Source organism: Mus musculus, chromosome X (assembly GCF_000001635.26).
Source record: "Mus musculus strain C57BL/6J chromosome X, GRCm38.p6 C57BL/6J".
NCBI lineage: Eukaryota > Metazoa > Chordata > Mammalia > Rodentia > Muridae > Mus > Mus musculus.
The window spans coordinates 95,948,940-95,962,381 of record NC_000086.7 but is presented as its reverse complement, the minus strand read 5'-3'; the positions used below and the strand labels follow the sequence as shown (position 1 = coordinate 95,962,381).

The 13,442-nt window shown below is 43.5% G+C and overlaps 1 protein-coding gene across 8 annotated transcripts in view; it reads left to right on the top strand.

Annotated features, from left to right (window-relative positions):
* Positions 1 to 5,407: 5,407 nt before the first annotated feature.
* The window catches only part of Las1l (LAS1-like (S. cerevisiae)), a 36,930-nt gene continuing 28,895 nt past the window's right edge, over positions 5,408 to 13,442 (top strand). For 6 of the 8 annotated variants that reach the window (XR_878109.1, XR_878108.1, XM_017318636.2 and 3 more), the window contains exons 1-7: positions 5,413 to 5,724; positions 6,382 to 6,507; positions 7,171 to 7,240; positions 9,079 to 9,160; positions 10,193 to 10,474; positions 11,026 to 11,072; positions 11,936 to 12,045. Coding sequence is in view for 6 of the 8 variants with exons in the window: in XM_017318636.2 (XP_017174125.1) it covers positions 5,534 to 5,724; positions 6,382 to 6,507; positions 7,171 to 7,240; positions 9,079 to 9,160; positions 10,193 to 10,474; positions 11,026 to 11,072; positions 11,936 to 12,045 (908 nt within the window). In the remaining 2 variants the exon portion in view is untranslated. Of the gene's footprint in view, positions 5,725 to 6,381; positions 6,508 to 7,170; positions 7,241 to 9,078; positions 9,161 to 10,192; positions 10,475 to 11,025; positions 11,073 to 11,935; positions 12,046 to 13,442 lie in introns of all 8 variants that reach the window. The other 2 variants (NM_152822.3, NM_001374717.1) reach the window with 2 other exon arrangements.

Here is a 13,442-nt window from a genome sequence, read left to right as displayed (position 1 = left end):
TTGTTACAGGGAATTGGTACAGGCCCGATTTCATGCTAATGTATGGGAAAGGTTACATCTGAATTTTCCCACAGGAAGGTGATGGTCCGTCTTGGGTTCCCGAGAGTCTTGTCAAACACTCCCAGATCACAAAAGCGATGGCTGCATCACAGGCGCCAGAAGTTGAGGGTGCAGAAGATGATGAGTTTCAAGGCACAGCAGAGCCCAAAGCGTCCTATCCAGTCTACCCAGAAGCGTCTGTTCCAGACTTGGAAACAGATTAAACACTTTACTGCTGAAGGCATTCAAGTGGTCAAGGCCAAAGGGCAACGTATTTCTCCTACTCGCTTAGTTTCAGCATTTCTGTCATTATTCTCTGTCCCGTTGGCAGAAAGTGTGGGGGTCTACTGGGCTTAGGTGCCTGATCCTGCTTTGGCCCACCCAGTCACTTGGGAGGATTCAGCAACTGGAGTGTTTACTAATTATATAGTGGTTTTGACAGTCCTGATATTTCTCATGTGCTGCCTTGCACTGTGCTCTCATCCATCGTTCCCATTTGTCATTGGTGAGTCACTATGCATGTGTCCCTCTAATCCAAGTGATCCAAAAAACTTGTCTTTGGGGTACAGGAGAGTTTTCTAAACATCATCAGTTCGCCCATCAATTTAGTTTTCCAGTCTCTAATCATTCACAAGTTACCCCATTGGATGGATGTGTCCAAGTATGCAATGAGAATCCTGTGCCCTGGTTTCCAGAATGGAATTCCCATGCCATGGTTCTAAAGAATTCTGTGCCTCTGAATGGATGACCTAAGGTGCTTGTCGACTTGTCTTAGAGGTGGCCACCTGGCCTGGATGAAGATAACTTAGGTGCCCAGGGCCATGTAGGAGGAATGGCAAATGGCTTTAGAACTCATGGAATTTGGCTCACAGGTTACCACAGTCACATGGGTGAGCCTTGGTGTGGTAAAGCCCCAAGGACCACGTGCCCTGAGGACTTTATGCTGTTACAGAGTTCTGCTCTGCTTGCTGCCCTCATATCCCTCTTCATCTAAGAACTGTATGAAAACTTTAAGGGGGCTTCCAGCCCCTCACTGGGCAGTATCTCTGGCACTCACAGTACAAATGTTTGGTCTCTTTCAGGCACTGCTGCTGGAGCAGATTAATGATTCTATCACCACCCTAGGAAAGAACTTAGAGATGCAGATTGTCAGCAGTTACCACGATTCTTAGAAAACATTTGGAAAAATAAAGTTGTTGGTGAAACTAGGTTGAGATATTTTTGATACTGGCTGATATAAAATAATCTTAGGAAACAATCTGAAGTTCAGAAAGGCACACTCATATTAGTTATGCTAGGGACCTAAAGGTCAGGGAACAATGGCAGCACTGGCTGACGTGACTCTCACTGAGGCTGGACTGGTGGTAATTGACTTCTTATTCTCAGTTTTGCCCTCAGCTTCCTGATACAGTATAAGAATTGCTGATGAATAGATATGTATTTTAAGGATTTATGATAGATATGACTGCTTTTCATATAAAAGTTTAGATTTGTGATTCTTTTAAGATTCTCACAATATTACTTTAAAGATAAATAATAAAATAACTACTCTTTTCTTTGTAACCACAAATTGCATCCTGCCAGTAAGAGAAACTGGCTGAGCAAACTCCCTTGCTTACTCACACTTTGTTAATCTATAACAAGTTGCTTAGTTACGAATGTATGTGGCTTTGGGGGAATAATTTGTTTTCTTTACCTGTACTATCTAATGTTATTTCTTGTAAAGGTATTGGAAAACCCATTGTATTTTCATAACCATTTACTAGAAGAAAACTAAAACCTCAGCACATTGTAATTGTATATTGCTTGAAAGATTTTGTTGGGATGTATAAGCTATGGAAGAAAGAATAAAGTATGAGGGTTGAAACACTCATCAACTATGTGTATGTGTAAGATTTACGTATATGGTGGGTTGATGGGTTGGTGCATTGCTCCTTCCATCCAGCAATTGTGTGTGTGTGTGTGTGCGTATACACAGATATATACACATTCACACATGGAATGGTTAGAGCAAGGGTCCAACAAGCAGACTCCAAACATTTCACACATACATACATAAATTAGCAGGTGGAGCAAGCTCCAACACACACCCAGACATGCTATGTGGTGTGTGTGTGTGTGTGTGTGTGTGTGTGTACGTGCACGTGTATACTGATTACTTGTGTTAGTGATTTCTTTGAAAATATTAGGAGGCGGGGTTGGAGAGATGGCTCAGTGGTTAAGAGCACCGACTGCTCTTCCAGAGGTCTTGAGTTCACTTTCCAGCAACCATATGGTGGCTCACAACCATCTATAATGGCATCAGATGTCCTCCTCTAATGTGTCTGAAGAGAACAACAGTGTACTCACATAAATAAATCATTTTTTTAAAAAAGAAAAATAATATTAGGAGGGATTTGTTAATTTAAGGGGTGTCAAGGGTCTCTTAGACAATGAAACACTAAGAGCTCATCTAGCTTAAAAAAAATAAGGAAACCTGCTGGGAGCCAGGCCCATCCATGGCTCTCTCAGGTCCTGATGAAAAGACAAGGGGCCTACTTGGCAGGGTCCTTTCTGGGCCTGGGGGCAGGGCCTCAAAGGAGTCAGAGTTGCAGTTTCTGGGATCTGGGCATGCCGTGTTCTCTTTGTCATCATTGTATCGTTTAGCTTTCTGGGGACCTTGACTATCCCTCTCTCCTGCCAACAGTAAGTATGAAGTTGTGTGGCTTAGGAAACTGGCTTGAGCAAGACCTCCTGATCCCAAATTTTCTCTTACCTTTATTTCCTGCTCCTTCCCCTCAGAGACCTTTACTCAAGAACAACTTCCTGGTCCAGGTCAGTAGAAGCAGGAAGGCAGAGTCAGGTAATGAGGCAAAAAGTCAGAGGAGAGGGGAAGAGGTGATTGGAGAAGGCAAAGAGGTCGAGGGGCAGAGGCAGAGCAGCAAAAGCATTTGTAGACAGGAAGAGGCAGAGTGGGAGACACAGAGTAGTACAGGGAGAGGCAGAGATATGGAGGCAGAGGAGCGAAGGAGCATGGATGCAGAGAGGCAGAGGCAGAAATGTACAGGCTGAGTGACAGGCAGAGGTTCAGAGGGGTGAAGTGGAAGAGGTAGAGCCCGAGGGGCAGAGAAACAGTAGAGGCAGGCAAGCACTGGCAGAGGGAGAAGCAAAGCGGCAGAGGGGAGACTTAGAGAGGCAGGGGTGAAAAGGCAGAGAGACAGGGTGGAGAGGAGGTGGAGGCAAAGAGGCAGAGGGGAAGCTGCAGGGGTGGGGAGGCAGTGCTATAAGGAGAGAGTTCAAAATGCACAGGCAGGGCGTGGGGAGGGTATAGGGAACTTTCGGGATTGCATTTGAAATGTAAATGAAGAAAATATCTAATAAAAATTGTTTTTGAAAAAAAGAAAAAAAAACAAAGACAAAACCAAACCAAAACAAAAAAGAAATGCACAGGCAGAGGCAGAGATTAAGAGAGGCAGGAACAGCCGTGGGCACCAGCACACACTTGGTACCCAGATATATATGCAAACAAACACTCAGACACATAAACTAAACCTTGATATCAAAAAGAAAATCCAAGAAACACCACAGTAATGCCTTTGTTTAGGAACCATCTGATAAATATGAAACATAGTGGGGATAACTGTTGGGGATAGTGTATTAAACACTGGGGTCTCTTGTTTTTATAGTTCTCATGGTCTTAAGTAGTGTAAACAGGGAGAACACAGCTCCGTATCTGAGAATTTTAAACTGAGACTAGCCTTAGAGTTACACATAACTTAAGAAAACATGTTTTCTTAATTCTTTAGAGTTTTTAATTATATGTATTTGTGTTGGGGTATGTTATATGAATCCAGGTGCCAGATGAAGCCATTGGTGTTTGGTGTCTGTGGCACTGGAGTTAACAGGTGATCTGCACTCCAGTCTTCTGCCATTTGAACAATGGAACCACCTCTGGCTCATTTACCTCCTTTCTTAGCAGTCCCATACGAGGCCACAGGGCTGAGCTTCAGTGTCCTCACTGGTAAATTAATAAAGACAAAACCAACTTCAGTAAAATGACAAAATGCACAGGTCAACTAGAAGAATTATTTTATTTAGGCTATCGTCATAGGGAGAATACTTAAAGAACAACACAATAGATGGCTTTGTAGTGGGAGATAAACATGAAAGTCATTCATGAGTGTTATGGGGAGTCATATGAAAGCAAGGGAAAGAGTATTAACTGAAAGCATTTGCACAGGGATGTGGTAGATAACTGGAGTCTAGACTAATAACCTCAGGAAAGGGGCAGAGACTTGTCCAAGGTCACATTGATAGTGGCAAAGGAAAGGTAAGACTAGAACCCTGATTCTATACTCTCAAGATAATTCTAATTCCAGTCATTCAGGCCTTAAATCACTGTGCAACGGGCATCTATCAGCTTACATATTTCTTAGTAATGCTTTTATTTTAAAAAAGATTTATTTATTTATTTATTTATTTATTTATTTATTTATTTTATGTATATGAGTACACACTGTAGCTGTACATATAGTTGTGAGCCTTCATCTGATTGTTCGGAATTGAATTTAGGACCTGTGCTCGCTCCAGTCAACCTGCTTGCTCCTCTAGACCTCGCTTGCTCCAATCAACTCCGCGAGCTCAGTCCCTGCTCCCCCAGGTCAGCCCTGCTCTCTCAGTCCCTGCTCAGTTCGGCCCAAAGATTTATTTACTATTATTATAAATAAGTACACTGTAGCTGTCTTCAGACGCCCCAGAAGAGGACATCAGATCCCATTACAGATGGTTGTGAGCCACCATGTGGTTGCTGGGATTTGGACTCAGGACCTTCGGAAGAGCAGTCAGTGCTCTTACCGCTATTTAACATATAAGATAGTGGGTTCCGTTATGACATTTTCACGCATGTACTTTGCTCATATTAACTTCCTGCCCCTATTATCATCTTTTACTGGTTCTGACCCTTCTCACACTGTTCTCTTTCCTTCCTCCTAACATGCTGCTATTAATTTACTCAGTACTTGTCAAGAAAGCCGATTTTGTTCTACCAAATCTTAAAGCCAAAAACCAAAAAAAAAAAAAAAAAAAAAAGAACCTTGAAAGCACCCTAAGTACTGTAATCGAGAGCAATTCTTCCGTAGACCGCCAAGGGGCGCAAAGCTTTGTTTTGTTTTGTTTTTGTTTTTCTCCTTAAAGTCCATACACGCTGGGACAGACGACGCTCAACAAGACAGGAAATTATGGGAACCTAGAAGCTGAAAGGACTGTGTTTCTGGGTAGGCGGCTTTGTGAATGAACGCTTCCGGCAGCGAGCGGTGCCAGAATTCCGCACGTCAGACCTGTGTCCCACGTTCCTATTGGCTACAGTCACGTTGAGAGGCGGGCTGACGTCGGGGTCATATTCTCCAATTGGCTAATGGTGTGCCGTTTGGAGCAAGGGCAGTGTGTAGCGCAGCATGCTGCGCACTTCAGTTGAGGTTGGGAATCCGGGCGGAGACCTGCTCTTGGCTCCCAGGGCATGGATCGCGTGTGGCGTGCGTGGGACGGGCAGTCCTTCAAAGAGAACCAGCCTGAGTCGCCGAGTGCCAGGGGTATCGTCGTCTCTTGGCTCAGCAGGGCTGAGTGGGAGCAAGTGACGGTTTATCTGTTCTGCGATGATCACAAGTTGCAGCAGTATGCGCTGAACCGAATTACAGTATGGAGGAGCAGGTAAGGCGGCCGGGTCAACCCTCCTGCCTGGGCGCTGGTGGTGCCTCACTCCTTCCTTGGTCGAATTCCCCTACGGCCACATCTTCTATAGCCTTCCCTGAAATTGCCTTATGGTGCCTCTCTCCTAAGTGCCTGGGGAAAAGTTGCAGCCATGCTCCTGTACTCGTCGAAGGAAAACAGGGCGTACGTTCCAATAATATTTTTGTGTCTGTGAGGTTTAAGTTTTATGTCCAAAATAGAGGGAACCTGAGCCCGGGACTAAAAGAGTAGGTTGATATGTTAGGGTGGCTTTCTGGTTCCAGTTAGGGATTGGACTGTCACCGTTTAGGTTAGATTCAGGATTGAGAAGGCTCAGTTCGTTTGATGGGGGCGGGATATAGAGATTTGGGGTTCCCATACCTAAATAATTTGAGCGGGGAGAAAACGGACTGTGTCCACACAACTGTTGATGTCCTGTTCACCCCAGCCAGCTTCTCAATTCCTTTATTATTGTTGGATCCCGGGGACTTGACCCCGTCTTTTCCACAGGGTTTTGTATCTCCGTGCACTTTTCAGTATGTAGGGGGGGGGTGGGGGGTGTATAGTACAACGACCAAGCTTCTCTGGTAGAGGATAGAACAATGTACTGATTTTTATGATGGTGCTGTGGCCCTTTAGGTTAGGCAACGAACTGCCCCTGGCAGTGGCTTCTACTGCTGACCTGGTAAGATGCAAGCTCATCGATGCAGCCGGTACCTTGGGCACTGATGAACTTAGACTGCTCTATGGCATGGCATTGGTCAGGTAAGACCTGCACAGGGTAAGACTGGGGTGTTGGCTTTGGGAACTGGTAAACATGGATTCGGGTACTACCTGAAACAAAAAGCCACGGATGGGCCTTTGTGGGTGAATCAACCTCTGAGTTTTGTTTTTGTTTTTGTTTTTTTAACGTGGCCATGACTATGTCTTGTTCACAGGTATGTCTTGTCCACACAACCCTCTTTCCCTTTTCCAGAAAGTTTTTTCTCTTCTGTTCTTCCTTCCCTTCTAGAATGTGTAGGAGGTATGAAATTCAGAATATTTCATACATGTTGGGGGGAGGGCTACTACTGAGTTTTCTCATGTGACAAAGCCTTGTTCAATCTGTTTGGATGTCTCTCCCTTTGTCCTCTGTTTCTGTCACTTATCTGTGTTCCCCATATTATTTCATGTAGTCATTTATTCTGACATCTACAGCATATTGTGTTCTACATATGTCATGATTATTCTAGACCAAATTTGCCAAGACCAGAAGTGTCTTATTTGTCTGTGTTGTTTCCCTTAGTAAATGTTGGGGTGGGTAGGGACTATCCCTGCTCTGGCTGACACCAAGCATAAGAATGGGGAAGTCAGTAGAAAGGTACTTCATAAGGAATTTTGAGTAAAACAGTTTTTTGGACTATGCCACTTATGTCTCTCCCAACCCAGGTTTGTGAATCTTATCTCAGAGAGGAAGACAAAATGTTCTAACCTTCCCCTCAAATACCTGGCTCAGGAGGTATGTGCGAAAGGTTGCATTGCTCATTCTCTTTTTCTAGGAGGGCTTCCTAAGTAGGTCATGGGGTAAGGTATGCAAATCAACCAGTTTAGCTCATCACTACCAGATAAGCCAGTAGAAGCTTTAGGCCCTTAGCTTTCAAGTTTTTGGTGGTTGTTAACTCATGAAATAGTATGTTCCACGAGGGCACGTGTACATATATTACTGCTATAGTTGTTTTTTATTTGCCCTTCTCTGCTTTCCACTCCTATCCACCCTCTTTCAAATAACCCTTCCTGTTGTGTGCATGTCACACTCCATTAGCTTTCCTTGCTCTCCTTGTCCCTTTCGTTAGCCCCCTTCCTCCCTTGCCCACACTCCTCTTTCTCTATTCTTTGCCCTAAACATATATACACACATATACAAATTTACATCTAGATTCTGCATGTGAGAAAAATTTTGAAACACTTGTCTTTCTGAGTCTGAGCCTGGCTTATTTTGTTTGCTTCACATACTGATCTTCAATACCTGAATATACCATACCAGCATTTACTGTTGCTTATTTTTTTTTAATAATACCAATCTTGACTGGGCTGAGATCAAATCTTGAAAAAGTTTAATTGGTATTTCCTTTTTTGTTTTTTTGTTTTTTGTTTGTTTGTTTTTTTCAAGTCAGGGTTTCTCTGTGTAGCCCCAGCTGTCCTGGAACTCACTCTGTAGACCAGGCTGGCCTCAAACTCAGAAATCCACCTGCCTCTGCCTCCCAAGTGCTGGAATTAAAGGTGTGTGCCACCACGCCCCGCTAATTGGTATTTCCTTAATGACTAAGGCTGTTAAGCACTATTTCAAATATTTATTGACCATGCATGTTTCTTTGGGAACTATATATTAGTACATTTATTGATTAGGTGATGTTTTATTGTTTAATTTTTTTGGATTCTTTATTACTAATGATCTGTATGATATACACTTGGCAGATATTTTTCTCGAATTTTCTAAGCTGTGCTATCTCTTTGCTCTGTTATTTTCTTTGATGTGCAGAAACTTAAAGAATGTCATGCAATCCATTTGTCGAGTCTCAGGATTATTTCTTGTGCTGTTGGAGTGGAGTCCATACCGGAAAGGTTTTGACTGGACGGTTGAATGTCCGGTTTTAAAGAGGATTGCTCCCTTATTTCTCCTTACTTGCATTTCCGTGGGCTTGGCTGGCTCTGCTAGTTTGCAGTGGCCCAGTGAAAGTGAGGAGCCTGACTATGCCACTGGCTAGGGACACAAAAGAGTAACAGTCGAATGCCTGCCCTCAGGGAGCCGGCAATCTGAGGAAAGAAACAGCTCACCCAAGCAGCAAAATAAATAAATAAATAAATAAATAAAATAAAAAAGCCAGCTATCTCTGGCTTCAGTAAGTAATCTGAGGAAAGAAACAGCTCACCCAAGCAGCAAAATAAATAAATAAATAAATAAATAAATAAAATAAAAAAGCCAGCTATCTCTGGCTTCAGTAAGTATGTTAGTTGTATATGGGTTTGATGGCAGATGTGTTCTCAAGCCTGAAGAAAAACTTGCTGGAGCTCTTTTGAGAGGCAAGGAAGAATAAAGGTACCTAGGAAGAAGGAAAAGGCAGAGGGAGACTGAGAAGCTTATTCGTAATGCCCATCACAGACAGCTCTTAGAGGAGAATGGCTGGGGGGTGGGGGGTAATTGCCTTTTCTCATGTTAAGACTTCTTCCAGTGAGCAGTAAAATATAATCAGGAACCTTGGATTGTAATCTAAGACTGGAAACTTCACTGGGATGGATAGCCAGGGTGATTAATTCCTGGGTTTCTGCAAGCTTTATTATTTTCTCATGTCTAATTAGGTGAACATTCCAGACTGGATTGTTGAACTTCGCCACAACTTGACCCACAAGAAAATGCCCCATATAAATGAGTGCCGCAGAGGTGAGTGCTGTGGGTGTGTTAAGCTCATGGGCCCGGGCTGGGTGGCATTTGGGGAAGAGGAACAAAGAGGAGGATTATACTTGGTGTCAGCACCAGGTGAAATATAGTATAGACTGTTTTTGGTTACAGTATAAGGCTTGGCTTTCACAAGCTTACTGATCATAATGTGTAGCCTTTTCATAGTGAAAAAAGTCCATGTGGAAAGTATGAAAAAATGAAATCAGGATTAGTATTACCTTGTTTAATATGGCTTGGCAGTGTACTATTCTGGTTCGTTTTTAAACCTCAGAGTTATTTTTATTGATGTACGTGAGTGTGTGTTTGCTATTTGTATATGGATGCTGAAGGCCCGGAGAGGTTGCTGGGTCACCTGAAGCTAGGGTTACCCGCAGATGTGAGCCACCTGCTCTGGGCATTGGGATCTAACCCTGAGTTCTCTGCAGGTCCAGCAAATGCTCTTTGCTGCTGAGCTGTCTCTGTAGCCTCTGTTATGGTCCTCTTTGCTGTTTTAATTATAGGGTATTGCTTTCCTCTTCAGTCTGCCTCTGTAGGTAGTATAGTAGTCTGAAGGGGTGAGTTGAGAGGTATGAACCAGAGTGTCATGAACTCAGGCATTCTTTTTATGCTCATTTCATCTCGATTAAAAATCCCTGATTTAGGCTCTTCCCTTGTAATCAGGAAACTGAGATCTAGAAAAGGGAAAGACTTGGTTAAGGCTGTGTAAGTGGCTGGTATACCTAGGTTTCAGTTCTCCCATTTACCACCCCTTGCTTTATTTGACACCCATGTCTCAAGCCAGGATTATATCCGCACTCCCTCAACCCCCAGGAAAGATACCAGTGAGCAGGAGAATACAAGAGAGGATATATGCAAATATATGAGATTTGAGCCTTAGAGCCACGTCTCTTCCTTAGACTTTTCCTTTATGCATACAGTATGAGAATAGAGGCTAAGAGAACTGGGGACCTGTTAATTACTTGTCCATAATTGGTCCTATGGCATATCTCTTGAATCCACCCCTGCCTCTTCTAGGTTGCTACTTTGTCCTCAACTGGCTCCAGAAGACATACTGGAGCCGTCAACTGGAAGGCAGCCTGAAAGAAACCTGGGAGTTGGATGAGGACCAGCTAGATGCAGAAGATCCTGAAGAAGAGGAACGTGAAATTATTGCCGATGATGTACTTGAAGAGATACCAGAGCCTCAGGATGATGACAAAGATGAAGAGTTGGCTGTCGAGGATGATGCAAATACTAAAGGCAATGAGGAGGTGGCTTCTCATCCAGAACCATCTTCAAGACACAAGGAGTTGTATGGTAGGTATTTGTGGGGCAAAGAGGGGCGCATGTGCCGCGAGCACGGAAGCTTGAGGTCAGTACTGCCTTTTGTCCTTGATAATTTATTTTCTGTATGCTGTGGTGGAGTTCCAGCATTAAAAAAAAGAAAAAAAAGGGGCTGGTGAGATGGCTCAGTGGGTAAGAGCACCCGACTGCTCTTCCGAAGGTCCAGAGTTCAAATCCCAGCAACCACATGGTGGCTCACAACCATCTGTAATGAGATCTGATGCCCTCTTCTGGTGTGTCTGAAGACAGCTACAGTGTACTTACATATAATAATAAATAAATCTTTAAAAAAAAAATCACTGTCACAAACTATCTTACGGGGAGAGTTTCCATGGTGAATGGATATTGTATTTGCCTCACCATCTTTTTTGAGTTATATGAAGTAAATAGGGAAGGAATCTGATTGTTGTTCAATTGTTGAAGCAATTCTAGTTGTCAGCTTATAGCTCAAGGTACAGGAAGCTCAGATGCCCAGAGAGAATGAGAGGCTAGGCTTCCTTCATTGTTTTTCATTCTGGTTTCAGAGAAAGCGCGAGAATTGCTGGTATCCTATGAAGAGGAACAGTTTAAGGTTAGTATCCTTGGTGCGATATGCTGTCACCTGTCCTAGCCATTTCTTCCCTCTTGCCAGCTGCCTGAAAGAGACGTCTTGAGAAAGAGTTTGAAAGTGGCAAAACATGAGGGAAGTTCTCAGAGAATTTGGAAGAAAAGTGGCAAAGCATAAAGGTACTTCTTGGAGAGGGTGGGACCTAGGAAGGAGACCAGCAGAGTCTAGTCAGATGATCCTGTGAACTGATGGAAGAGAGCAAGCAGATAATGAAGTTCATGGACTTCATTTGCTCGGATGTAGAGAACTGGGAATGGGGTATAGCTGTATAGCCCTGTGATTCTCAAGATGACCAGCAGGTGGGGTGTAAGAGTCCCTAATCAGATGAGACTTAAGATGTACGTTTTGTAGAAAGCCTTGGAAACTATTTAGGTTCTTTTCTCCCTTTTGCACTGACAGATTGAAACCTTGGATGACGAAAGGGACAGATTCAGGGTTATATACATAGTTTATGGCAGAACTAGGATGGGAACCTGGGTCTCAACAATTCTCCTTGCTCCTGCAACTCATTTCTCCTATTTTCTCCTTAACCCTTTGGCCCAAAGATCTCTGCTCATCTCAAACCAAATGTTTCCAATTGGCACCTGAGCATCAGAACTTCTGATGTTTGGGAGCCACAGAGGATTTGGAGTGGGGAGAGCGGGAGAAGGAGACAATCTAGTTCTTTTTACTTGTTGGGCTTATAAAGGAGTTGTGGGCTCACCATGCATGCTTTGTCCTGTTCCCTTAAGGACAGTGCTGAGGTCCTATGAGAAGGGATCCTTGAGGGGTTTGGGGTAGGGTCCTTGGCAGAGTCAGACTTCTGATTGGACTCTTTTTGCTGTCAGGTGCTGGAGAAACACAGGCATTTGCTTCAGGCTATTAAAGTGTGGAATAATCTTTCCCCACGTGTACAATGTATCCTAGAAGAACTCAAGAGCATTTCATGGGAGAACAGGTTTGTAACTTGGTAACTCAGGGTTGCCTATTCTCTACAGTAGAGGGTAATAGCCTCATTGAAATTGGGTGTCAAGACAAGACATAGTTGGTGATGTAGATCTGTAATCTTAGCTACTTTAAAGGTTGAGTAGACAGATTGCAAATTTACAGCCTGGGCTACAGAATGAGTTCAAAGCCAGTCTGGGCAGCTTAGTGAGATCCTGTCTCAAAAATAATAGTTGAGGGGGAAAAAGAAAACTGGCTGGGATCATGCTTGCCTAGCATGTACATTGCCCTGAGTTCAATTCCTAGTAGCAGAAAGAGAGCCGTTGTCATGTTGTAGCTAACTGATTTCTCTTGTAGGAAATCCTAGAGTTAATCCTCCTCCCCTAAGCGGTGATTATGTCTTCTGTATGATCTGCCTCCAACCCTGCCAGCTACCAGGTTGCCTATTGAGAGTTACTGAATAACCAGCTATAAATGCCTGTAGTCATGCAGTCCCTGGCAACTTTTTCCCTCTGTCACATGGAATGTGACAGACTTGACAAATAGAAAAATGCTTTTTGATATATAACACTTCCCCACCTGGTCTGTTTTTTTCAAACAGCTTTTGGAAGATGTCAGCATCTTTTGGGTAATCCTGGCCAGGCAGATAGAGGACAGGTCTTCTTGGGGCATGGCTGCTGGAAGCTAGGCTAGGTTCCCTCCTCTCATTATGGCTGTGTGTTGCCCTGCCCACAGTGTTCAGTTCAAGCAGAGTAGGCAAGACTTGCTGCTTTTGTGTATTCTGCCTAAGTTCAGTTTGAAAGGTCTTTGGAGAACTTGCTGCCAATAAGCTGTGGAAGAAGGCTTGGGGGTGGAATGGTCAGTGGTAGAGCAGTGGCCTAGTACGCACAAGGCCTTATTTTGACTCACAGTGCCAAAAAGAAGATAAAAGAAAAAACTATGGAGGCAATGCTGGCCCTACAGTAAAGGAAAGTTAAAAGAAATCTAAGATACAGAGTTGCAAAGAATCTATACTAGATCTGATATAAGTGAGTTTGGATGAAAGCTTGCCATGTAAGCTGGGACTCCTCTTGTTTTCTTGTCTTTATTCCCAGAAGACTAGTCTCAAAGGTAATGGTGCTGGGTTTTTTTGTTTGTTTGTTTGTTTTGTTTTTGAGACAGGTTTTCCCTGTGTAGCTGTGGCTGTTGTAGACTAGGCTGTCTTGGAACTCAAATATCAATTTACCTGCTTCTGCCTCCGCAGTGCTTGGATTAAATATCTATACTCCACGATGCTTAGCTCCAAAGACATTTCATTAGAGTTTACCCATGCTAGACTTGTTAGCTATACCCTTCAGCAAAAGTTGGAGGGACAGCTTCCCCAGCAGCTGGGAAAAATTACTTCTGTGCGTAGTAACTGCCTTTGCTTGC